This window comes from Trichomycterus rosablanca, chromosome 3 (genome assembly GCF_030014385.1).
Source record: "Trichomycterus rosablanca isolate fTriRos1 chromosome 3, fTriRos1.hap1, whole genome shotgun sequence".
NCBI classification, from domain to species: Eukaryota; Metazoa; Chordata; class Actinopteri; order Siluriformes; family Trichomycteridae; genus Trichomycterus; species Trichomycterus rosablanca.
The window spans coordinates 32,348,879-32,376,386 of record NC_085990.1 but is presented as its reverse complement, the minus strand read 5'-3'; the positions used below and the strand labels follow the sequence as shown (position 1 = coordinate 32,376,386).

The window sequence follows — 27,508 nt, the reverse complement described above, 5'->3', positions numbered from 1 at the left end:
GGCCATAAATTTCCGAAAAAAAAAGCGTTTTTGGAAAAAAATGATGTTTTGAGAACCTGTGAGAACCCTGTACAGAATTATTGTTTTAATGCCATTTTATAAGCTTCATCACACTTATCTTGTTGTCTGAATTCTACAGCTTTAATCGCCTGGATTTGCCCCCCTACAAAAGCTTTGAACAGCTGAAAGAGAAGCTTCTTTTTGCGATTGAAGAGACGGAAGGATTTGGCCAAGAGTAGAGAGCGATCCCGCTCTGTACAGTGTGTCCGGCCAAGCCAAGAGAAAGGGGGACAACAGCGACACACAAAAGGAAATTGCACAGAAATCTACCAATGTACATAAAGCTATTTTGTCATTTTAAACCAAATCTTAATCTGAAACCTCATTTAGCAATCTCCATAACATTATTCTTCATGATTATGCAACTTTTAGCTTTTTCTTTTAAAAAGCAAAAATCTAAGTACAATAATGCTCTTTTCTTTTTTGTTTTCTAAAAAGATAATGACAAAAATCTGAGAGAATTTTCTAATTAAACCATAACGGCTCTAGTTTTATAGAGCTTTTCAAGAATGATTGTAGTGTTCAGTCTGATGCCTGGGTTTTCTCTTCTCTCGTTTTTATTTTTTGGGTTTTAATTTGTGATTGTGCTGCGGTTGCATGGCTGTCTTCAAAAAAGTTCAACCTTTCTCCCTAATCCATAATTTGAGGCATATCATGCAAAAAGTCTGTTTTTCTGACGGTATTGCAGTTGTCACTTTAGACCAAAAGTATTTCTCTGCTATGTGCTGCGGCACGTTAGAGACCTTGTACATGTTCTTAGGTAGAAGTAAAAATTCCCAGCTTACTTTCTTCTTTTCATTTTGCTCTGTGCATGTAGTACACTGAAGAGTTATTAGGTCTTATTTGATTTATCATCAGCCACAGTAAAAACAGGAGACTATTATTTTGTTAGCATATTTAGACAATATTTGTTAAGCCAATTAGTTTGTTACAAAACTAAACAAAAGTATAATCCACCACTATCATCTTCTGTCATCTTTAAAGGAATACTCCAGTTTTTAACCTTTGTTTACTGCATAGATACAGTGTATCTTGTTGTATGTGACCACCAATCATGTCCCATTACTAAAAAAAAACCCCAGAGGCCAGAGTACACACAGCGGCTACACATGTAACATTGTTCACATTCTTATTTCTGTTTGTAGCTTCACTTACATACTTCTATGTACATGGTAAGCCTGGTTTAATAGTGACCTAATTTGTATGAAAAGGCTTGACATAAGTTTGGCTGATAATATTATGTTAAACGCTCAATAATCAAGCTGACTTACTGCAAGCAGCTTTTGTAAAACGTTGACATTTATTTAAATAGTTTGTGGTCTGTGTGCAAATGGATAAGCTGTGTTGTATCAGTCTCAGTTGTGCTGTCAACCTTTCCAGGTGTCGTAACAGGCACAACTGGCAAAGCCTGATAGAGGAGGCCAAAGCTGGTTCCACATTTCTAGTGAAAATGCGACCTCTGCTGGCTGGTCAAAGCGCCAGCTTAAGGGTTGGCAAAGAGGCGATACGTCTCTCTGGCAGGTAAAAAGAGGCTGGCGAGTACACAGGAGTTGGTGAGGAATTGGAAACAGCTACATTAGGAGAGAAAAAGAAATGCAAATAAAGAATAATACAAAATGTCACATGGTTAACAAAAAATGTTGAATGTGAACCAATATTTAGGCCATTTCAGCCACAGTATAAACATTTTGTATTTGATGAACACATCACTACTATATACACATCCAATAGAAATCAAGTTGGAGTATTCCTTTAAGTTGCTTTACTTTGTGGGACTAATAAAGGATTATCTTATCTTATCTTACTTTACTGTAAACAGATACATTTCCCTTTTTATATTATTAACAAGTGCCGTCAAGCCCTTAGAATCATATTAACAGAAACCATCATGGGAATATGTCAGAGAGTTGACTGTGATTGAGGAGAGGCTTAATGTTGTAATTTAACTAGTGCCCTATATCATCTTTACCATTGTGCATTTGCTCTTCACCTTGACTGCAAAGAGGTGAGAACCTGACAGGGATGTGAGAACTTGTGCATGACCTGGACTGGACAGTTGTGGGTTTCTTAAATTCTAGCCGTTCATTAGTAAAAAGTAAAGTATGAGTGTGAAAGTATGAGTGAATAGGCAATACAGCATGAATGGGCGTCACTGACCGGCTCAAGCTTTGCTGATAATCTTTCAGTGCTACTATTTTTTGTTGTTGTTGCTATAGTTAAATTATTCTCCTCAGTTATGACTAGTTATCTTCTTCATTGACTAGTGATGCACACTGAACAGCCACAATGAAGACTGTGAACACTGGAAAGTAAAACTTCAGACTGAAAACAATGTAACCAAGTGTCCTCAGTACCGCCCCTTCTAAAATCAAGATGTTATACTGTGCGAGGACATGCCATTGCCATTTTTAAAATATCATTGTATCCTTGCTCCAAAAAATGAAATTCAAATGCCAGTATGTGATTTACTTGTGCATTACAAATAAACACATTTTCTATTTAAGTAAGTGGATGTGTTTTAAATCTTGAATTTTAAGAGGAAAATATGCATTAAAACTTTGGTGGTGCATAGTGGTAATTTATATATCCAAACATTTGTAAAGTTCAATAAAAACAATCTTTAACTGATAAGAGTACATAGATTTCTGATGCTTTCACTAAACAAATTACCTGTATTTTTTATATATACACATTTAGAATTTGATGCCTGCAACACAATCAAAAAAAGTTAAGACAGGTATGTTTAGCACTGTGTTCCATCATCTTTCCTATTAATAAGGCTTTTTAATTTGTTGTGAACTAAGGACACTAATTGTTGCAGTTTTGCAGGTGGAATTGTTGTCCATTCTTGCTTCATACGAGAGACTTCAGCAGCTCAACAGTCTGTGGTAGCCATTGTGTAATTCTCCTCTTCATGCTGCTCCATACATTTTCAATAGTCAGATCAGGGCTATCAAGCACATGCACTCTCTGGAGCCTATGAAGGCCAGCTGTTGAAGCATGTGCAGAATGAGGCCTGGCATCATCTTGCTGAAATAACCATAAACTTCAAGGGAAAATACGTCACCTTGATGGCAGCATGTGTCTCTCTATTATCCAAATATCCATTGACGTGGGTCAATGGTTCCTTCACATATATGCAAGTCACTTAGTGATTTCCAATCAGGCGCTTTCCAGAAAAAAAAGCATGACGCATTAAAATGTCTACTTTTCAGCATTTATGATTCCATCAATTCATACAATATGACTAACACCACCGGCAAAAATGCAGCCCCAAACCAGGACAGAAGGTTTTGCAAAATCAATCAGGACTGGAAGTCTTCCTTTCTATTTCTAGGTCACACTACTTGTCACCTTAGCCTATAAAAGCTGTTTTTCAGTTTTTTTTTTCCCCATTTTTTTTTTAAACTGCATACATTTTAATTGTGTATTTTCTTGTTGTATTCTAATAAAGAGACTGATAATTAATGATATCCGGGCATTATACAATTGCTAAAACAACAGATCTAAGACTTTTGCACAGTACTGTATATAAAGTTATGTTTACACATATTTGTTTACACATTCAGTGATAGCCAGAATTGAGACCATTAGTATACATGCTTGCTTCTATTTCAGTTTTCTCATTCAGTTACTTATTGTCTGTTTTACCATTGTTTTATCAAGTCATTGGGTAAAAGGCAGGAAACACCCTGGACAGGTCAAATCAATTCATTGCAGACAGTATGAACCCAAGATGTGTCATGTTTTGTCTGGTTACCTTATAAAATTATTTGATTTTTAAATATTATTTTTATTTGCCATACAGGCTCTAACATTTATTTTCTAGTCTCTTAGCTAACAGTGAGTCATTCGTATCAGCCTTCAAGTAAATGATATCTACTGATCAAACACTGTATGGCAAAAATAAATGCCTTTTATGATTTCATAAAAGCTTTGCAGACTATTCCAACAACAGTATTTACATGTGTGTTTAAAAACATACCCATCAACCCCTAAAAGCTATAACAAATTTGCAACCGTAAACAGCTGAGCTAAACAGACAAATACTAAATAACAATTGAACAAATACACCCACGGTACAACAAAGTGAAAATACTTAGAATTTATTATCAGTGAGGGATAATAAATCTTTTAAGTGTGTCATCATGTAAACACAACATTTTTGATTATCTGAAAGACAGGACATTTATAACCACATCCCATTTTCTAGTGTTACATTACAATAAGAACCCATGATAAATAAGAATTAGACTGTATGACAAGACAAAAATAAACATATAAATGAAAACAGATTTATTTAACTGTTATGTTGCATTTATGACTTTTTTTAAATGTATGCAAATTCCTCTTTATCTGATCTAATTAACTGTACATATTCATTTAGATGAAATGCAAGGCACTATGTTAGCATTGAAGCTGAGGGGACCTGCATATTTTCTCACACACACACAGGTCGTATGTCTACATGTGCTGCAAATGAAAGGCACTAAGCTTTATTTAAATCCAAAAAAGTAAACATGAAAAAGTATGGCCAGCTAGCCTACGAGCGACATATACCACTAGACATTAAAGTGCAATGTGACCATATGTGGCAATTTACGAGTAGCAAATGCCATTGACTATTTATTTTTTGCAGTGCCGCTACGAAGTGGTGATGGTGACAATGCAAATACGTATACATTCTAATAGACATACTAAGGCTACTAGTGCTTCAATGGTCTCAATAACATGCAGTCCATTTTTGCACTAGGCTTTGCTTTTTCTTAACTGTGCTACCCGTCTTATCTCTCACAACTCTGACAACACAACTAATATACACCACAGTCAGTCAAGTTAATATATGTATGTGGCTGATTAAAACTGAGACCAAATTTAGTTTGCATAGTTAATGAAATGTTTATAGGTGTCTTTTTTTAGCATCTGTCTTTGTTTTACAAACTGGAAAGGTAATGGCAAGTGCACAATTAAAACTGCAACCTTGTCCATCTACTTTTGTCTTTTATACCAAGAATACGATTTTAATTTCAAATATATTTACTGCCAGATTACACCTTCTAACTGACAGCAGCACATGCAACATCACTGGGCAGGGTGCTAAATGATTTTTTGCATACATTAGATGCCCACAACAGATGCCTAAGACTGCTAAGTCTGGAATATTGACAGGAAAAACACAAAAGTCATCAGTACTAAGGGTCAGTTATGCTCTTAATGACTACAGCATTTTCTGAGTTCAAACTCCAATCTCCCAATAATAAAATGAACTGTTTGTTGTGCAGCCATTTAGAAGCCCTAAGATGATATTCTTTATAGTGCAAATGACAGTGAATGTCAACAGATCATCTTAATAAAAATAATGATTTATGATTTACAGGGTGTCCCTAAAGTCTGGACACATAGAAACTATATGTTTACTAAAATACACACACATACATACATATTGCATCACAAATAGTAGAAAACACATTGAAGATGTTATTGATTAATATTCTAATGAAATATAATATTGTTTAAATAATTATTGAAATATATTGAAAATATGCATTTTGCCTATGTGTTCAGACTTTAGGGACACCCTGTATAAAGATTTATCAGATTAAATACATATCCAGTATTACACATTCATTTTGGCCCTGAATATTACACTAAATATTAGGTAACGATATTCCTTTTTGTAAGTGATCAAATGAATTTAACATTGAAACAAATTGGGAAAATAGTGTTTTGAATTAGATCAAATACAAAAAAGTTATAGCAGTGATCACTGATCCAGCTCCTACCAATCTACTATTTTTTTTTTCTATTTATTTATGCATTTTCTCCCTTTTTAGCGTAGCCAATTAGTCTTCCGCTGCTAGTGATCCTGATCGCGTTCAAGGAGGGTATATTTGCCTGCTCCACGCCCCCTCCGACGTGTGCACATTCCCTCGCCTTCTTTTTCGCCCATACCTTGTGGGATTCACACACTTGCACAGCATTTAAAGACCCCACCCACTTAGTCCGGTCTTTTCCCAGACAACAGATCCAATAGCCAATTTTGTCTGCTGCAGGCTGCCAATTGTGCCTGCTAGATGGCACCCAACCGACCGTTAGCAGAGCCGAGATTCAAACTGGGGTGTTTAGAAACTGAGCGCTGGTGTGCTAGTGGAGTATCCCGCAGCGCCACCTGGGCCATGACCAATCTACTATTTTACAGAGTACAGTTCCACCCCAAATTTAACACAGTCAATACAGCTAATTAATTAGAGCATTTACCTTGACCAGATGTGCAAAAATAGTACTGAAACCAAATTCCTGCGGTACAGTAGGTTGGCCAAGAAGACGCCTCAATATTTTTCCTTTAGAAAGGTATGAACTTGAAACTCCATTTCACTTCTGCATATGGTATTTGTGGTATTAGTGTAAATATTACAAAATATATTTAGGGTAAATCATTTTAGAAGATAAATAAATGCATTTCTTTAAGTGATTTGAACCATTAGTGAGTATTTTCCCAGTATTAAAGAGCAAAGCATGTTGTAGTTATACTATTCTGGTCAATACAATAAAGCATGATTTAACTGATCAGGATTTGATTTGATGAGTAGGAAGACAGCATTTATGACAAGGCCACTGATAAGTGCACACTGTCCTTATGCCCACTGTCAGGTGTTGTCTTAATCAATCTGCATAAATTGCATGGCCTTGTAGGCTATATCTGAAACCAGCCAGCTTTATCTTAACAAAATTAACAATATGTTATGTACCTTATGCCACAAATCTATTACTAGTTTAGATGCTGCATGATATCAATTTGCTCAAAGAAATCTCGACGTTTGTGGTTACAATAAAGTTCGTTTAGTGCTTAAGCATATAAGTTGTGAAATAAAATCAAAACAGAAAACTAACAACCCAGGCTTAAGCAAGTGCATTATTACTACACCTACCCACATGATTTCCTATTTTGAATAAAGCAAATGCAGTATGAAGCAACATGAAACAAAAAGGCAAACTTATACATAGAGGTATGTTAGTTGGTGATGCACTACCAACTGGAACAATTCTACATTAGCTTATGAATATAATCATAGTCTTGATGGAACACCAAAGCACAGGGAATCCTCAGTCTTCATCAGTCGTTTCTTAGTCATTCCTGAGTTAATGTGGGCAGTAATGCATTTGTCACAAAATGGCATTGCCTATGGCCATTTTAGGTCCCAATGGCAGAAATGTGTCAAGAGAAAAGCAGTCTCTGTTTCTGGATTGTCGCACAGTTGACATTTCATGAATAATTATCTGTGTTTCAAGGAAAATTACCCAGTTTGTCTCTGTCATTACAGTCTGGTTGAGAACAAACCCACAGGCTAAATTAATCTTATTACTTGATGCTGAAATGGCAAAGCCCTGCAGTATATTTGATTTTGGAAGTCGTGATATATCTCCCTATACAAACCCTTTTTACTGTGTTTCTTTCTATTAAAAAATAAGTGTCTTTTTATGTAGTTTACTGCTTCACCTGAGTGACCTGTATGATAGGAGGTGATCTGCTAATAGCTGGCCCACACCAGCACACTGCGGAACTCTGTGTCGGCTGCTGCTCACACCTGCTAAAAGAACAGAGAAAATATTCAATACTCACGCACAGTACACAGACAGCTGACTCTGCAGTTAACTTGTCAGTATACAACACAATACAACCTAGACTTAGAAAAGTTTTTAGACAAATCAGAAGTAATGAGGACAAATTGACACAGACTGACTCACTTTAGTATCCACACATGTGACAGGGAGAAGAGACAGCTACACAATATCTACTACTACTTTTTCCCTGACATGGTGCCAGAGCCATTAATCTAGCAAAAAACATCCCACATTTTCAGCATTTAAGAACTAAGAATATGTTCTATGTAAACCAACTTTGGAACATTGCACATTTGGCTTTGAAAACATATCATTTAATTTAAGAAAGCTGATATTCTACATAAATCCCTTATATATTAAGATCCCTGGAAAAATATTGGTCAAATCCACCAATAGCAGCATCCTATTTAGTGTCAATTGACCGTTTTAAAATAAATGTAGCAAAATTTTAGATTACATATTTGTGTATTTACTATATGTATGTATGTATGTATGTATGTATGTAAAATCAGTATATCGCACCGAGTTGTGCAACAAGGACATTAAAGGCAAATTTTTCGGCAAAAGTGTTTTTATATTTACTATGCCAAAACACAGCTGTCGAAAAAACAAAGTGGAACACAACAATGACATTCCCAAGTTCCAGGCAGTCAACAAGTATGACAGACAAGTATGCCAATTATTATGACTGTTCAGCAAAATCGAAAGCTTGTGGTATGTGTCCACAAAGTTCATCCAAATTGCACACTCTGTTAGTGAAAGCATGGGCTTAAACTGACAAGCTATGTAATGACACTGGTAAAATCATTAAGTAATGTGATACACAAAAATGCAACTAAGGTTTTTTTTATTAGGGGGACTATCATACATAGTTTGTTTGTTTATTAGGATTTTAACGTCATGTTCTACACTTTGGCTACATTCATGACAGAAACGGTAGTCACTGCTTACACAAGATGCATCAGTTCACAAGTTTATATCAAAAACAGTCAGGCCAATTTAGTGTCTCCAATTCACCTCACTTGCATGTCTTTTGACTGTGGGAGGAAACCGGAGCACCCGGAGGAAACCCACGCAGACATGGGGAGAACATGCAAACTCCACACAGAAAGGACCTGGACCGCCCCACCTGGGGATCGAACTCAGGACCTTCTTGCTGTGAGGCGACAGCGCTACCCCCTTAGTCACCGTGCCGCCCCTATCATACATAGTAACTCAATTTAAACTGAGAAAAAACTGCAGTTTTTGGTGGTAAAGCACAGAAAGCTTGCTGGTTTGGCATTAGCATTTTGTCTAAGAAAAAGCTATAAAAGAAACATTAACTCACAAAAGAGACTGCATTACCAGTCTTGACATTACTAATGATCATATTAATACATTGTTTGTGTGTGTGGACACAGATACATAGAGCATTGAAGTCAGCACAGACACATCTACAGGAGCGTAAAGACACGAATTGAAAAACAAAACACAGCAAGTACCTTACACTATTGCACTATAGGTCAAACTGGCTCTACCTCACTGCAGAAAGGCAAAAACAAAAGATTAAAAGGGTCAGGGATCACAGACTAGCATTTCAATCTTTTAGCTGGTACAATTTTAAAAATAGCTTTTAACAAAGGTTTTACCAAGGGCACCCATATGTCAGGCCATAATCTGAATCTTATCCTAGGACAACATGGCCATTGTGTTTTACCACAGCCACTACGTTCTAAACAGCTGGTATACCTAGTTTATGCTTTATTAAACTGACATTATGGCTATTGTGGCATAAACATTAATGCAGGGGGTGCTAGATTCCAGCAATTAAATAGTCAGAGCGTCTTAGCCAAATTACTATGAACAAAACAGTAGGTTAATGCATGTTGTTTTATATGGAGCTCAATCAGAGACGAATTTTGATTATTTGGGGAAAAAAATCTTAAAGCTGAAAATCTTGAAAACAATGTTTTTAAAATAAAAATAAAGTATATGAATAGTTTAAATATGTGTTCCACATAAAGAGATCAGTGAGTTAAAACCATTTAAAAATCTTAACAACAATGTGTTACTTATTTCATTCAGTGTAACAGCACTCAAAAGGCACACACTTACCAGCATTAGCTAAACTGGGTTAGAAAATTGGCATGAGTATCTAGGTTGTACCGTCTGAAGCTTAATTGGTCTGTAGGTCATTTGTAATACTCCTAAGAGATCTGACCCTACATTATGTAAACTTGAAAGAAAAAAAGTGAAGGGGGGGTGGCATATAAAACTCTAAACACTGTTTATTGACCCAAGTAATCAACAGGGATCAGCAGTGTGTATGAAACAGTGGGGAAAAGGCTGCAGTGTGCCAAAGTGACCTAAGAAACAGGAACACAGCCAAGTGTTGCTGAACATACTTAGCATCCTTAATAAGCACAAATATGTAGAGTTAAGAGTGTAAAAGACTGGAGGACTGGTAAAATATGGGGAATAAAATCAACAGACTTAAGTTTGATGGTCCTGATGGTCTAGTGTAGGTGATTAGTTCAAATAAACAAACAGTATAAACGGCAGTGTGGCACCCTAAAATATGTTTTCTCACACACTTAGGTATAATATTCTGCGGACTAAGTCAAAGATAAAATTTTGGAAGACATGGGTCCCACTACATCTGGCATGAAGCTAACACCATGTTCCCCATAAGGACATCATACTAACGGATGATCATAGTGGTGGTAGTGATCTGGGGGTGCTTTAATTTTAAGCAGCAGGCATATGATCCAAAGCCCACAAGCAAGTCCATGTCTAAATTACTCAAAAGGAACAAAATTAAGGTTCAGGAGTGTTCAAGTCAAAGTCCTGACCCATGAGCCCACTGAGGGGCTGTGGCAAAACATTAAACACGTCATTTCATGCTCGGAAACCCTCCAATGTACCTTTTCAAAGTGCAGTAAATTGTAAAATGTGGTTTATTTAGGATCTCTCTTCAGATATGTTTATTGAAAACACAAATATAATTAATATATGCATGACATTTGTAATGTAAAGTAGCAATGTTCTGATTAAGAAAGCACAGAATGTGTCCTAAAATTCTTTTTATATTTAAAACTTTTGAATGGACACCACCAGAGTTTTCCTGTGATAGAAACATATATAGTGTTTTACTGGAAAAATAAAAGGTCAAGTGTTTTTGTTTTTTATTGAATTTCACAAAATGTCCCAACTTTTTTGGAAAAAAGGTTTGTTTTTGGCCTATTTTAAAATGAAACATCTTGACCATTTATGATGTCTAAAAATCAAATGCACAGCATACACTTCTGTGAATATTTGTTCGCAGTACTAATTAAAGTGAATTAAAAATAAGTAAACAAATACAATTTAAAGAAATTCTAAAGGAGTTTGATGGTCCTATTAAAAGTGTGTGTGTTAAGCAGTGGAAACAAGACGTACATATTTTCCTCTGATATATCCTGATCAGCCTCAGCGGTAGAAGACTCTGCATCCACACTGCTTTCACTGCCCTGGGCAGAAAGACCATACAAGCTCTCCGGGGTTAAAGACTCACCACTGAAACACACAAGAGCAAACACATATACAGTGTATCACAAAAGTGAGTACACCCCTCACATTTCTGCAGATATTTAAGTATATCTTTTCATGGGACAACACTGACAAAATGACACTTTGACACAATGAAAAGTAGTCTGTGTGCAGCTTATATAACAGTGTAAATTTATTCTTCCCTCAAAATAACTCAATATACAGCCATTAATGTCTAAACCACCGGCAACAAAAGTGAGTACACCCCTTAGTGAAAGTTCCTGAAGTGTCAATATTTTGTGTGGCCACCATTATTTCCCAGAACTGCCTTAACTCTCCTGGGCATGGAGTTTACCAGAGCTTCACAGGTTGCCACTGGAATGCTTTTCCACTCCTCCATGACGACATCACGGAGCTGGCGGATATTCGAGACTTTGCGCTCCTCCACCTTCCGCTTGATGATGCCCCAAAGATGTTCTATTGGGTTTAGGTCTGGAGACATGCTTGGCCAGTCCATCACCTTTACCCTCAGCCTCTTCAATAAAGCAGTGGTCGTCTTAGAGGTGTGTTTGGGGTCATTATCATGCTGGAACACTGCCCTGCGACCCAGTTTCCGGAGGGAGGGGATCATGCTCTGCTTCAGTATTTCACAGTACATATTGGAGTTCATGTGTCCCTCAATGAAATGTAACTCCCCAACACCTGCTGCACTCATGCAGCCCCAGACCATGGCATTCCCACCACCATGCTTGACTGTAGGCATGACACACTTATCTTTGTACTCCTCACCTGATTGCCGCCACACATGCTTGAGACCATCTGAACCAAACAAATTAATCTTGGTCTCATCAGACCATAGGACATGGTTCCAGTAATCCATGTCCTTTGTTGACATGTCTTCAGCAAACTGTTTGCGGGCTTTCTTGTGTAGAGACTTCAGAAGAGGCTTCCTTCTGGGGTGACAGCCATGCAGACCAATTTGATGTAGTGTGCAGCGTATGGTCTGAGCACTGACAGGCTGACCCCCCACCTTTTCAATCTCTGCAGCAATGCTGACAGCACTCCTGCGCCTATCTTTCAAAGACAGCAGTTGGATGTGACGCTGAGCACGTGCACTCAGCTTCTTTGGACGACCGACGCGAGGTCTGTTCTGAGTGGACCCTGCTCTTTTAAAATGCTGGATGATCTTGGCCACTGTGCTGCAGCTCAGTTTCAGGGTGTTGGCCATCTTCATGTAGCACAACAATTCGTCTTTTAAGATCCTCAGAGAGTTCTTTGCCATGAGGTGCCATGTTGGAACTTTCAGTGACCAGTATGAGAGAGTGTGAGAGCTGTACTACTAAATTGAACACACCTGCTCCCTATGCACACCTGAGACCTAGTAACACTAACAAATCACATGACATTTTGGAGGGAAAATGAAAAGCAGTGCTCAATTTGGACATTTAGGGGTGTAGTCTCTTAGGGGTGTACTCACTTTTGTTGCCGGTGGTTTAGACATTAATGGCTGTATATTGAGTTATTTTGAGGGAAGAATAAATTTACACTGTTATATAAGCTGCACACAGACTACTTTTCATTGTGTCAAAGTGTCATTTTGTCAGTGTTGTCCCATGAAAAGATATACTTAAATATCTGCAGAAATGTGAGGGGTGTACTCACTTTTGTGATACACTGTACATTTAAAAAAAGACACAGCCATCCACATGCAGACAAACAATCACATAATCATTACATTAATAACTAAAAGCTTTTTGTAATGCCAAATGATGTAAATGCACAAGAATAGAAGATTTTTAAGACACTGTGTCTGAGTGCTGTTGGGCTTCTACCATGTACAATACAGTATCAGTAACAGAACTGCACATGAAACAAATGTCATTACTTGATCTTCTTTTCTAGTTGGTAAATTTGGAGATCCTTCTTCTCCAGCAGCTTCTTTAATGAGCTGATCTCTTTCTGCTTCTCCAATAGCTCTTTTTGCAGCCGATAGTTGCTCTCCTCCAGAGTTTCACAGAACGCCTAGGTAAAAAAAATAAAAGAACAAAGTAAATAAGATTAGCATGTGCTTCAGTACTGCATTTGTCCACCCATAGTTCTAGAGGCAGCCTGCTAAAAAAGTCAGCCAAGCTGCTTGAGCCTTTTTAGCTTTAGTACCCTGGGTAATGTTTCCACCACAAAAACAGAACACAGTTATAGTTATACTGCTGCACAGTAGCAACTACCAGGGTAACAGTGGCACAATAAAAAATCCATTACTCAGCATTTTAGGAAACATGTTTAGCTAATTTTGTAATTACTCAAGTGTGTTTTAAGGAAACTCTTGAGTGGCACAACAGATAAAATTCTCTCTGTTATCATCTGGTGCTTGTAAGGTTAATGTCATTGCCCGCTATGGCCTGGGGTCCATGGAAAAACAACAGGCCATGTTTTGCTAAGGATGGGAAGTATTATGAACTATATTTGGACTTTATATTAGTACAAATGTATGATAGTCTAGCAGTGCAAAACTAGAAAAGAGAAACAGTTTCATCTATCTTTATATGTTTCTATACTAATTATTGCTCAGTTTGGTTCATCGTGTTATTTTTGTAAAATGGTCTTGAGGTGTGGTGGACATGCAGACCAGATACATGTTCAGAAACTCACCCAGATTGTGTTTGCAAATTTAATGTTTTGATGTTTCAAATGTCTTACCCGGCTCTCCTCAAGACTGTCAAAAGGACCTGGCGGGTCATCCAGACAGAGGAACTCTCGTACAGGAACACTGTAAACACAAACACATCAAAAATGATTATGTAGAAATAAAAAAAAGTATATATTGAATACACCCATTTTGGCAAACATTTGCAATTATACTGTAAGCAAGAAAGACGAACCATATACAGTAAATATAAAAAGTTTACACACCCATGTCACAAGGCCAGTTTTTTTGGGATGTAAAATATGACACCAAGATGATCTAATCGGTAAGATTCAATTAAAAAACTGTAATCATTACAGGTCACCCTACAGATTTTCAATTGTATCCAGGTCTGGGCTCTCTGTTGTTTATGTAGAGGTATGATTTGGGTCATTGTCAATTTGAAAGTGGAAATTCCTATTCATCTTCAGGTTTTTAGCAGAGGCCTGAAGGTTTTTTGTCAAAACTTATTGATATTTGGAAGTATTCATAATTCTCTCAACCTTGACTAAAGTGCAATTTTCAGATAAAGAAAAACAGCCCCAAAGCATAATGCTGCAACCACCAGGCATTACTGTGGGTGTCGTATACTTTTGGTGATGCACATTGCTATTTTTGCACCAAAAATACCATTTCAAATCATGGCCAAAAATGTAACCTTAGTCTCATCAGAGCGTAACACATTTTTGCACATTGTGTTGCCACACTACCCCACAGCCCAGCCATATGAGGAATAAGGGAGATTGTTGTCACATGTAGTACACAACCAGTACTTGCCAGAAATTACTGCAGCTCCATCTATGTTGCTGTAGACCTCTTGGCAGCCTCCCAGACCAGTTTTCTTACTGCGTTTTTATCAATTTTTATCAATTTTGGAGGGACACCCAGTTCTTGGTAATGTGACTGTTGGTACATATTTTATACACTTGTTGATGACCGTCTTTACTGTGTTCTTTGGTAATGCCTTGGAAATTTGGACCCTTCTCCTGACTGATACCTTCTAACAATGGGATCCTTTTGATACTTTGTAAGCTCTATGCAGACCATGACTTTTGCTGTAAGATAATTAAATGCCAGGAAGATCATACTAGAACAGCTGAACTTTATACGGGGTTAATCAGAGTAGCTTTAATTGATGGCAGCTGTGTACTGACTACTGCATATTTAAAGTTTAAATGTGATTGGTTCATTCTGAACACATCCACATCCTCTGTTCCTCACATTTATGCACCACATTATTTTGTATGTTACTTTTAATTTTCTCATATGAAGGATTTCAGTTTGTTTTTTAATTGAATTACACAGATTTTTGGTTAAATCAAAGGTGGAAATCTAACATTATTTATTTTTATCTGATTTTTATCTGTTTACATAAAAAAATGTTAACAGGGGTGTGTAGACCTTTAATATCCACTGTACACTATACTGACACCCTTCTTAAATATTGAGTTAAACAGTTTTTGGAACTTCCATTGCTAAAAGGTGTAAAAAACTAATTTGTAGCAACTTCAAAAAATGATGCTTGATGTAAACTTGAATGATGTTGTGAATTATCTCCCTTTAACACCTGCTGATGGGTTCTGCTGTATGACACACTATTCAGCCCTGAGCTGAATGCTTCCTTAGATGTGTCCACACTAGAAAAGCTGCCGGAAGGAGAGACTAAAGCACATTCACTCAACACCTCATGATCATGTGATCAGAAAAGCTTTCCAGCTCTGCTCAGCTCAGGGAGAGGAAGGAACAGTGTGTTTTTGTTTAAATGGCCTGCTTATCATGTTCCGAACAAATGTTACTATTTTTTAGTACTGTTGATATGCCAAACCCATAATATAATAATAAACAGTGTTTATAGGAAAAAAATATATTGATTAGGTGGGCAAGGGTCAAAGAAACCCAGAACTGGGACTTCTAAAATTAATTAAAATAATGAAATTAAATTCAACACACGAAGGGGTCATCAAAGTGCAGAAGAAAATGACATTTAAATATGTTAAAGTGCAATAACAGGATGATGTGGTGCAGTAATATGCAAAGTAAAAATATTGCCTCCAGAACTTTTTTTCTACTTTTGGCTGCTACCATATTGAGGGACCGCCATAAGCAGTTTTTACAACGGATGCCTTTCCTGAGGCCCTCCTTATTTTTAATCCAGGCTCGGGACCAGCACTGACAAAGCACCTTCCAATGGCTAGGCAGTTTGGCCCACATCCGACTGTCTTGACTGCATGAGATTTGAACCCTGAATCTTAGCAGTAGTGTGCTAGCAAATTAAAAAAAAATTTTAAAAGCCAACTTCATAGTGTAACCATCATCAACAGAAAATAGCCCATAGCATTTGAGTCAGTTAGAGTCAGTTGAAATTAAAACTGACATAGAAAACCAGAAACATCTTTAATAATTTAAAAATTTTCAAAAATATTAATACAATATATTTAATTCTAAACAATATTAGAAGCCAGAGAATAGCCTCACCAGTTAGCAATGTCTTTGTGAGCCACTAGGTTTTGTAGGAAAGCTTGCAGGCCCAACTGTCTGTCCTCCAGGAAGTCTATATTGTAGTTATCTTTAAACCAGCGCTTAGGTGGAAGAGCGAGACGAAACCCAGGAAACATATCCTTTAACTGGAAAGAAACACACTCATAAATATACATATTTGGTTTTTCATACATCATGGAAAAGAATGTTTTTAAACTAATTCTGTTAGTAAACTATAATACCAACAACATATACATAGCACTCAAGCAACATGTTGAATATGCATGACAATCTAAACACAATATTCTGGCATATTTAAAGATCATTTTAATCTTTTTACAATAGTTTATGCATCATGTTAGAAAATATTTTAGAAATCTACCTGGCAGTACAAACCTTGTTTACTACAATATACAGACTGACTTACAGTGGGGCCAAAAAGTAATTAGTCAGCCACTGATTGTGCAAGTTCTCCTACTTAGAAAGATGAGAGAGGTCTGTAATTTTCATCATAGGTACACTTCAACTATGAGAGACAAAATGAGAAAAAAAAATCCAGGAATTCACATTGTAGGATTTTTAAAGAATTTATTTGTAAATTATGGTGGAAAATAAGTATTTGGTCACCCACAAACAAGCAAGATTTCTGGCTCTCACAGACCTGTAACTTCTTCTTTAAGAAGCTCTTCTGTCCTCCACTCGTTACCTGTATTAATGGCACCTGTTTGACCTCGTTATCTGTATAAAAGACACCTGTCCACAGCCTCAAACAGTCAGACTCCAAACTCAACCATGGCCAAGACCAAAGAGCTGTCGAAGGACACCAGGAAGAAAATTGTAGACCTGCACCAGGCTGGGAAGAGTGAATCTACAATAGGCAAGCAGAATGGTGTGAAAAAATCAACTGTGGGAGCAATTGTAAGACAATGGAAGACATACAAGACCATTGATAATCTCCCTCGATCTGGGGCCCCACGCAAGATCTCATCCCGTGGGGTCAAAATGATCATGAGAATGGTGAGCAAAAATCCCAGAACTACACGGAGGGACCTGATGAATGACCTGCAGAGAGCTGGGACCAAAGTAACAAAGGCTACCATCAGTAACACACTACGCCGAGAGGGACTCAAATCCTGCAGTGCCAGGCGTGTCCCCCTGCTTAAGCCAGTACATGTCCAGGCCCGTCTGAAGTGTGCCAGAGAGCATATGGATGATCCAGAAGAGGATTGGGAGAATATCATGTGGTCAGATGAAACCAAAATGGAACTTTTTGATAAAAACTCAACTCGTCGTGTTTGGAGGAAGAAGAATGCCGAGTTGCATCCCAAGAACACCATACCTACTGTGAAGCATGGGGGTGGAAACATCATGCTTTGGGGCTGTTTTTCTGCAAAGGGGACAGGACGACTGATCCGGGGCCATGTATCGTGAGATTTTAAGCCAAAACCTCCTTCCATCAGTGAGAGCATTGAAGATGTAACGTGGCTGGGTCTTCCAGCATGACAATGATCCCAAACACACTGCTCGGGCTCCGTAAAAAGCATTTCAAGGTCCTGGAGTGGCCTAGCCAGTCTCCAGACCTCAACCGCAGAGAAAATTTGTGGAGTCCGTGTTGCCCAGCGACATCCCCAAAACATCACTGCTCTAGAGGAGATCTGCATGGAGGAATGGGCCAAAATACCAGCTACAGTGTGTGCAAACCTGGTGAAGACTTACAGGAAACGTTTGACCTCTGTCATTGCCAACAAAGGTTATGTTACAAAGTATTGAGTTGAACTTTTGTTATTGACCAAATACTTATTTTCCACCATAATTTACAAATCAATTCTTTAAAAATCCTACAATGTGATTTCCTGGATTTTTTTTTCTCATTTTGTCTCTCATAGTTGAAGTGTACCTATGATGAAAATTACAGACCTCTCTCATCTTTCTAAGTAGGAGAACTTGCACAATCAGTGGCTGACTAAATACTTTTTGGCCCCACTGTAGTCAAGAATTAGGCTAAGCATTTAACTTGTTATTTGGGCTCAGTACAGCTTAAACCAGAATAATACTTTAGTAAAACTAAGGCAAAGGCAAATCCCTGTTAATTACAAGTTGGTAGGGCAATGCTTCACAATTAAAATGTCTATCAATTTCAAAGTACTGCAATAACAGTACTTACAAAAGTGATACATTTTCATCCAAATATAGTGTGTGGGCAAGGCCTGTACAAAGCAACACATGCTGGAGATGAAACTAGCTGAACCGGATGAGCTAAGACCAGCTTTAAATACAGCAGAACACTAAACACAGACCAGCTCCCTCCACACACATAGGCAGAAAGCAGATTAAAACCACACCCTTTAGAACAAAGGGTAAATAAAACCTAAGCTTTCCTCTTTCTCTTCTCTACAACCTACACAAAACCTACCCTTTCTTAAATAACAGCAAATCCATTAGTTTCCTCTATATGACTTCTTTCATTGAGAACAACATTAACAGATGGAAATAAAGATAACAATGTCCTAATTGTGCTCACATAAACCTCATTTTTAATTTAATTACTGGAGGGTAAGTATCAGTCTCAAAAAACCTTATGGAGGTTTTAAATTCCTTTACTGGGTTTGTTTGAAATTGTCATGCTTTTGTTAACTGTTAACAATCTTAATCATTTACTTTTGCCATGGGGGGGATTTTGTCTGGTCAAAAATATCTTATTTGGTCAATATTTTATTGCTCTTGAGCTCACAAAGGCTCTTTTGACTAACTGGGAATACATTTGACAAACATACTTCAAAATCTTGTGGAAAGCCTGAACAGGATAGTGGAGCTGCTATGACTGCAAATACAGATAGTATTCATACCCCCTGATGTTTTGCACATTTGTATTGTTGTAGATGTAATTTGCCATTTTTACCCATCAGTCTAAACTAATTCACCCAGAAATGAGAAAGTAAAAACCAGATTTTCAAAAAGAAAGTTTTACATTTTAAATAAAACTCTCTTATCCATAAGAGTATTTAGAATATTTGGTGTTGTACTCTAGATAGTTGTCAGGTGTATTCTGTTTGCTTTAATTTTTCTTGAGATGTGTGCAAATCTGGTGGAGATGTATAGAAAAAGAAATTTGTAATTGATGCTAAACATGCCTCCAAAAAGAATTAAATAAATGTCCGGAGTGCTTCTATTAATAACAGATTTCAGTTGTTGTTTTTAAATTTCAAAAACTCAAAAACATTTCTACTTTGTCATTATAGATCACTAGGTAGACTGATTGGTAAAAATTGCAATTATTTTCATTTAAAATAAAATCCACAATAAAGTGTGCAAAATATTCACTGCAAATGGTTTTGAAATGGAATGTCTAAGCTCAGTGTGTCCACATACATTTGACCAAATAATGGTATTATGCATTTTTCCTATTTTATTCCAGTATGCTATCTAACCCAAATGCAACAACACAGACATTGTACAAAGATTTGGTCACTGCCTCCAAGGGAAACAATGACGCTTTGTGTGCAGTGGGATGTTAATTACTTTCCTGCTCCAGATGCTTGGCTCTTGGCTTTATAGATGATAGCAGGCAAGCTTGTACACTGGCATAAGCTTTTTTAAGTCTTGGTATAACCAATGTTGGCTTTTAAATATGCTATGCTATGGGTAGCTTTTTTGGTTTTACCAACTCTGTAAATGCAATTTAACATTCTCAAATAAGTTAGGGGATCAAATAATGTACAATATATGTACAAGGCGTGTTGTAAATCAGTTCAGAAAAGAACATTGCTCCATGCAAGACTGCCAATAATTAAGGTATTTCATCATCTAGCATACACAGATTAAAAAAATCTGGAGAAATCTCACTCTGTGTAAAGCAAGGCTGGAAATCACTATTAAATATGCATGCCGTTTAAGCCCACAGACAGCTTTACATGAAATCTGCCATGTTACTGTGTTACATATAGCATACATATATATTTAGAATAAGATCTTTTTTCTTTGTAAACTGTCTAAAAAGAGGGTTCTATTATTTTTTTCATTTTCATTCTGGACTGATAGGATCTGATGTCTCCCACAATAATATGCAAATAAAACAGCTTTACAGAAATCCATTTCTATGAACCCTAATAAACAAATCTAAGGCAACAAAGGAAAGAAGAAAGTTCTTAGATTTTAAAAAAGAAATCCAAAGCGTAACCAAATACAAAAGTGACCTATTCTCCTTAAACAAATTTTGCCTCGACTACACTTGTGAACTTTGACAGTTGTCTGTAAGAAGGTAATGCAAACAATAGCAAGCACATGGAACTAATCTAAAGGCTACTAAACCACTAACTGTAGTATTTTACCGCATTAGTCCATCCTGAGGAGAAACACCAAGCAAATTATTTACTACACACTAGATGTGATCTAAATTCCAAGATAGTCTGGCTGATGTGATTACATTTCTATAAAATTGCATGCAAAATGAATTGAGTGTTTGAGCAGCCAATAAAAGCCCAAAAGTTTAGTAATAACATTATACAGTTTTTTTGTACATAACTTGAGAATGAGAATGGTTGTGCAGTTGTCTAACAGGTAGAGAATAGCAGATTTACTGGTGTAATTAGCTCTTTTGGGGACAAAAGAGCTTTGCAGTAGTTACATGACTGGTTAAAAGGAATTCCTTGTCTTTAAAAACACAGAGAATACAAACTGGTAAACGACAAATGCATAGTAAATACACAGTGTATCCTGCACCCTACTATGATATTTGGCACCAAAAAAGGTAGTTAAAAATGGTATAGCCACAGAAATCACATTTTGAAAAACTGCTGAATGCTAAAAAAATGAAAAAAATCACAAAAAAATAAACTGAAACATTTCCCCTACAAGTTTTGCTGTGTTGATAAGGTGGGATAAACCAGTAGTGGATTCTGAATAATGGTAGAATAATGACCCTGATGGTACAGCCACTGTCACTATAATACTTAAACCTCAGGTGGTGCATGCATTATAAAGAAAACCAACCTTGTCATTGACTCTGGAAAAGTCGGTATATCGTCGGAATACCACCCAGCTCTCATCCTGAGTTTTCTTAACCAGGATTTTGTACACCTGTCACAGTAAGAAAAACAGCATTTAGTTTCATATTAAAAAGGAAAAAACATAGTGCTGAAACACATTACACATAATTGTAGTGCTAACAAAGCAGAGAAAGCAAAAGTACCTGGTGCTAACCGCATCAGCATTATTCACATTAATTGCCAGCAGTCAATTGTCATTAGATAACCCATTTTGAAAGCACACATAGGATACTACACAAAATGGTGCAACAAGCCCTGAAAAGCTTATTCAGGTCTGCACTCTAGATACATAATTATTAGGAATTACATTTTTTTCTTTTAAGTGATAACCTGTTATCTACAGTATATTTGATAGTTAAGAAGCTTATAGCATGATTATAAAACAAAACACAGTTTCATGTCAACAAGTCTCTATGCTTATCTTACTTTTCTATAATGCTGCCATGTTTACCCTGTTACGGTAAATATTATTTAAACACAGTCAGCAAAGCAAGTTCATCACTCAGAAGGTAGATTTTACAAACCCCAATTCCAATTCAAAGTTGGAACCCTTTCTAAAAATGCAATAACAACTGAAATCTGACATTTGTTTACTTTGTTTGTTTACTATTTACTTAGATAATGGAAAAAAGATTTTCAGTGTTGTCAATGACAATTTTATTTATCAAATGTAAACGTGTTAAACATAAGTGTAGAAACTGATGCCTGCAACACACCCACTCGGACAGAGGCCTGTTTACCACTGAGTCACATCACCTTTTCTTTTAATTATACTTTTTAATTATGGTGGCACTGTGTGTTGCCTCACAGCCAGAACGGCCTGGGTTTAATTCCCTGGCAACATGTAGATACTAAAATTGCCCTAAGCGTGAGTCTGTGTGTGAATGTGTGTTTGTGTGCCCTTTGATGGACTGGCGGTCTGCCCTGGGTGTTTCTTGCCTTTTGCCCAATGATTTCAAGCCACCGTAACTCTGACCCGGATAAAACATTGGTAAAATAGACAATGAATGAATTAATGAAATTCAGTATACTAATTGTTGCAGTTTTGCAAGTGTCATTTTTATCCATTTTTGCTGTATTCAAGAGTTGAGCTGCTTAAGATATTTTAAGTTTTGTCTGGTCAACTTCAACTTTCATTTGTTAATATACAGCCATTCCAGATAAAGTTGAGACAGGGGCAATTAAGAGCTAGTAATAAGGAAAAAAAAATCACAAAAAGGACCATCCAAACTGTTAAAATAATTTGGCAAAATTTGCATTTCTATTTAATGACCACTCTTATTTATTAGTATTTATACTAATAGAATAAACAATAATATAAAATGTTCTTTAGAAAAAGGTGTATTGTTCATGATTTGAATGCTGTTACAGAGACTGAAGAAACATTGAAAAGAACACAATTGTCACAACTATCTTACATTGTGCACTTGAAATGAAATTATTAATCTATTTTTTGCTAACCATTTCATCTTGGTCAGGGTCCTGCACCAACCAGAAATAATGGGAACAAAAGCAGAATTATAGTAACCAATGCACATTTCCACAGAAGCAAATAGACAAAAGCAATAGACATGGTTTATGAAACTATGCCACCTTTCAGTGTGAATACAAACCAGCTTTGATAACACCCTGTTTAAATCTACAGTAAATTACTTTCACATTACAAGAAAGTGCCAGGTCACATTTGACAGTAAGGCAGCACAGATCCGATCCTTTCAAATCAAATTTACGCACATACATAAGTGGTAATAGATCAGTTACGTGGCCATGAGATTTCTTAGATTACATTTGTGTTTTTGGTAATGTAACTCTTTACTGCATTAACACATCTCACAGCCAGTTCTTCTTCAGCACTTACATGATGCCAGTAACAGCTTGGGATTCCGTGATCCAAACTGCACTTTGTTTGACACATCTATTGACACATTTCATGCTATGACTGTGCTCATACATGCTTATTGAATGAATTTTATGTATTGCACTGGTAATGCTCTTAAAATAAATTTACGTTTTAAGAATTTTTCAAGGAGCTGTAAAAGTGCAATTTCAAGCACTGCAAAGTCTTCTGCACGTACATGCTAATGAGAAATGCCCAGAGTTTAAACAGTCACATTCACCAATGAACTTAATCACTTGTGCCTTGTAGCAATTTAGAAAAGCTAATTTACCTAAAGGCATTCATTTGCAAGATGGGAAAAGCTGGAGAACCTAAAAAACCAGACACAGAAGAAGCCTACTGTAGACAGTGCCTGTGGGCAAGGTACTCCAGCTCCCTGATGCTTGGTAGCACCCAAATAACTACTGTGTCAGTCACTTAGATTTATATGTGGCCTTAAGTAAAAAAAAAAAAAACTATTCAATTTGTATGACAATCATTAGAGCAAATACTAAAATCATAGCAGGCTGTATTAAGAACACATATTTGAAAAGTCTAGGCAGGCAACTCAACTTTGAGGTGTAACTGTTAATGAGTGTATGAAAGGAGCAAGACATTTAAGAACAAACTTTAGGACTGCAATTGTCAAAGAAAAAAAATATGACCGCAGTGAACTATTCCCAACATAGTTGAGCGTAATGCCTCCTTGAAGATGTGACTGCATTGTCTTCATAGAGACCTTGTCTATAATGAATAAAAATAAAAACTAACACCATTTCACACATTTCACTGCCTGACAAACCTAATAAAAACCATTTACTCATCTAAAAACAATGTTGGGTGGAACTAAGAGTACAGCAAGCCTGTGTTTAAAGTGCCTCCAGCAACACCAAGCACCCAACAAAATATTAAAACTGATACACATGACACAACTTGTAAATGAAAAGATTAAAGACTTATTAAGCAAGCACGAAAAAAAAAATGTTATCAAAACAACACCACAAAGCAGAAAGTAAAACCTCAAGCCTGGCTAGTATTACTACAGGAAACAGTGAAAGTCATTCCTCTATTCAGAGATCAGTAATTAATATGCTGTCTGAGACAGATGAATCAGTCAGAGTACACTTTAGCACCGCTCGGAAAAGCAGCTTTTAGTATGAAAATGCAAAAACATTAAACAGATTTAGATTTACACTCTTCCTTGCTCTTTCTTGTCCCATTTGGCTTCTCAGTGCAATTGGTTCAAGTAACAAAGGCATGACATTCTTATTATTCACCAAGATCATATCACCTTGAAAATCCTGTTTACACGAAAACCTTTCAGTTATCCAACAATCTCACTGAACAGATGTCACCAAATGTTAACCAAATGTTTGGATCTACATCAGCTTTTTAAAAGTTGAAACTATAATGTACAGCAGTATTGACAAAGAATGATCACAGCTTCTTAAAGAAACATATATTGACCAGCTCCTAGTATTCTCTGACCTATACTGACATTAAAATAACTTGAGTGTTTAAGCTTTCTTAAACAATATTAAAACATGCAAATAAAGCATTCAGTGAGAGTAATTAGTAACTAGTAAAACGAAGTGTGTAACTTGTAACATAGGATCAAATTGTCATTTTAAAATGTAAATTTGATGTAAACAATAGTGATTTTTGAAACCAAAACTATTAAGTATGAAGACAAAAAAAAGTCATACTGTCTCATGCTGTTATACAGAAGTCTGTGTTATTACAGCTGTTTCAATTTCTTCGACCCCTTCCCCATGAGAGCAAATTTTTCTGATAAAAACAAAGAATCCCCTTGCTCTTTTCTAGCTGGTAGTGCTTACAAAACAGAGCTAGGTCAGAAATAGACTGACGTGCCATAAGTCATAGGACAGAAACTAGTATCATGTAGACCCCCTCTAGCCGGGAGAAGTGCAGCAACTCAATGTGGCAATGATTGCACAAGTGGACAGATGTAGGGATGTCTAAAGGGATGTTGACCAGTTGTCCAGTGTCGTGGTGTTAACAGAGGCAGTCTGGTGGGTCTTCTGCTAACATATCCCATGGAAGTTAAAGAACGCTGCTAAAGCACCCGCAGGTGACCACTGCACTGTCCACTGTGGGTGGTATGCCTTCTAAGACAGATTTGTGGCATCACACTGTGAATAAAGGGATGTTTAATGTCAGCACAGAATCGAAAATGGAATGTCCCATCCGACTGGCACCCACTACCATGCCTTATTTAAACTCTGATAATTCACGACCTTGCCATGAGCACGCTGTCAACCTCACTCATTCCAAGTCGTCACCTGGAGTAACAGCACTTCATAATCAGTTAAAATACTGCTATCCTAGGACTTTTGGCATGTCACTTTAGTGCAGACTGTGTAAAACATGTTACATTTGCAGTAATAATGTAATGCTGAGATGTTGCTTCTAGTGTGAGTTCTTGGTAGGATTTGAAATATTTATTTTAAGCTTTAAGACAAAACATATTACTGGAGAACAACAATGCCTCTTTAAACAACACAACAGAATTAAAAAGCTTGTGTTTTGTGTCTGGTAGAATTAGGAGCTTTTCTCTTACCGTAAATTTGGCTCTCTCCTCCATAACCTCATAACCCAGCACAGTGGGGGTTATAGGTCTCTCCTCCCATCCTGGTGTGTGTGGTGGCGTCTCAGGCCTCGGACAGCTGGAGTACTCCACAGTGGACTCAATCCCGTTCATCCTAGCTCGCGTCATAGGGCTCAGACATGATGGCGTGAAGCAACTGCCATTACCTGAATTTCTCTTTTCTGAACCTACATCTTCTACTGTGCCTTTAGTGGAGGAAGACTCTGAACTGCTGGATGTACTGCTCAAACTCGATGTCCGTTTTGGCCGCCTACTACTAGTGGAACCCGTCAAGGCCCGATCCATTGGCACAGGCACTGGAACAAAAGGGGTGGCCATCGGTATGGATGTTTTCCAGTTTTCTCATAGGGTGTAATTCCTGACTGCACCTTTACTTTCTCCTACTGGTCTATAGAATGAGGTTGTTTAAAACAGGCTTTAACCATAAGTGAATGACGAGTGGATTTTCATGAACTGCTCTGTTAAAAAAAAAAAAAGGGAAACAGGACAGATTCAGAATACATACTTATCAATATTAAGTTAAAGCAGCAGTAGACTCTTGTCTGTTGCTGTAAACATAAATTCTGCTTTTCTCATATCATGTTATACCAATTAATATAGCATCAAAGTACAGCTCTAACACCAGGCCTTAAATCTTTTCACTTATAGGATGACTTCAATTCCTTCAAAAATACACGAATATCACATATAAATAGATTCAAATCAAAAGATTACATTTTCAACTTTCAATACTGTTTTAATAATCAGGAGGTCACTCACTAATAATTATTAATAAACCAATAACCTAATGTGACAGCAAACATACACAGATTTCAGATGTAGCTATTCAGCAACCAGGTGGTTAAAAAAAGGTACACCATTCTTATTTTCAAAATCATTAAGCAGCCAGGTATCACTAATCAAATGCACAAGATTAATTATAAAAAATTTGTATGATTTCAGTAAACAATTATTAATATTATTATTATTATTATTGTGACTGCAGTAGAAAATTTCCGAGACATTGAGACCACTCCAATTCAAATGTCCGTCCAATTGACGCCTGGATAACTTTTGGATATGTGCATTCATTTGCCCACCACATTTGTTTTCTTTTTTTGTGACATTCACTCCCATTCATTTTTTGAAAGGCACAACAATCTTCTGTACCTCTGCTTGACCAATAGCTTGCACACCGACAGTCACCTGCCTGAGCAAAAATATTTAAACCCCCACCAACTACAAGCTTGCACACACACGATCCCCTGTTTGAGCAAAAGCATTAACACACGATCCCCTGTTTGAGCAAAAGCATTTACACACGATCCCCTGTTTGAGCAAAAGCATTTACACACGATCCCCTGTTTGAGCAAAAGCATTTACACACGATCCCCTGTTTGAGCAAAAGCATTTACACACGATCCCCTGTTTGAGCAAAAGCATTAACACACGATCCCGTTTGAGCAAAAGCATTAACACACGATCCCCTGTTTGAGCAAAAGCATTAACACACGATCCCCTGTTTGAGCAAAAGCATTAACACACGATCCCGTTTGAGCAAAAGCATTTACACACGATCCCCTGTTTAAGCAAAAGCATTAACACACGATCCCGTTTGAGCAAAAGCA

General features: G+C 37.0%; 2 protein-coding genes across 8 annotated transcripts in view; one reads left to right on the top strand and one right to left on the bottom strand.

The window, feature by feature from the left end:
* Positions 1–2,563, top strand: part of LOC134309824 (NEDD4-like E3 ubiquitin-protein ligase WWP1) — a 43,872-nt gene extending 41,309 nt beyond the window's left edge. For all 3 annotated transcript variants that reach the window (XM_062991173.1, XM_062991172.1, XM_062991171.1), the window contains one exon: positions 140–2,563. In XM_062991173.1, coding sequence (XP_062847243.1) covers positions 140–239 — 100 coding nt within the window. In that variant the 3' untranslated portion in view covers positions 240–2,563. The remainder of the gene's footprint in view (positions 1–139) is intronic.
* snx16 (sorting nexin 16) overlaps positions 1–27,508 on the bottom strand; it is a 39,391-nt gene that overhangs the window by 8,822 nt on the left and 3,061 nt on the right. Inside the window, exons 2-9 of one of the 5 annotated variants that reach the window (XM_062991176.1) lie at positions 25,854–26,359; positions 21,341–21,427; positions 16,349–16,497; positions 13,888–13,957; positions 13,076–13,212; positions 11,101–11,217; positions 9,165–9,204; positions 7,579–7,649 (exon numbers count right to left, since the gene is read on the bottom strand). In XM_062991176.1, the coding sequence (XP_062847246.1) occupies positions 9,186–9,204; positions 11,101–11,217; positions 13,076–13,212; positions 13,888–13,957; positions 16,349–16,497; positions 21,341–21,427; positions 25,854–26,219 (945 nt within the window). In that variant the 5' untranslated portion in view covers positions 26,220–26,359 and the 3' untranslated portion in view covers positions 7,579–7,649; positions 9,165–9,185. Of the gene's footprint in view, positions 1–7,558; positions 7,650–9,164; positions 9,205–11,100; positions 11,218–13,075; positions 13,213–13,887; positions 13,958–16,348; positions 16,498–21,340; positions 21,428–25,853; positions 26,360–27,508 lie in introns of those variants that run through there. The other 4 variants (XM_062991179.1, XM_062991177.1, XM_062991174.1 and 1 more) reach the window with 4 other exon arrangements.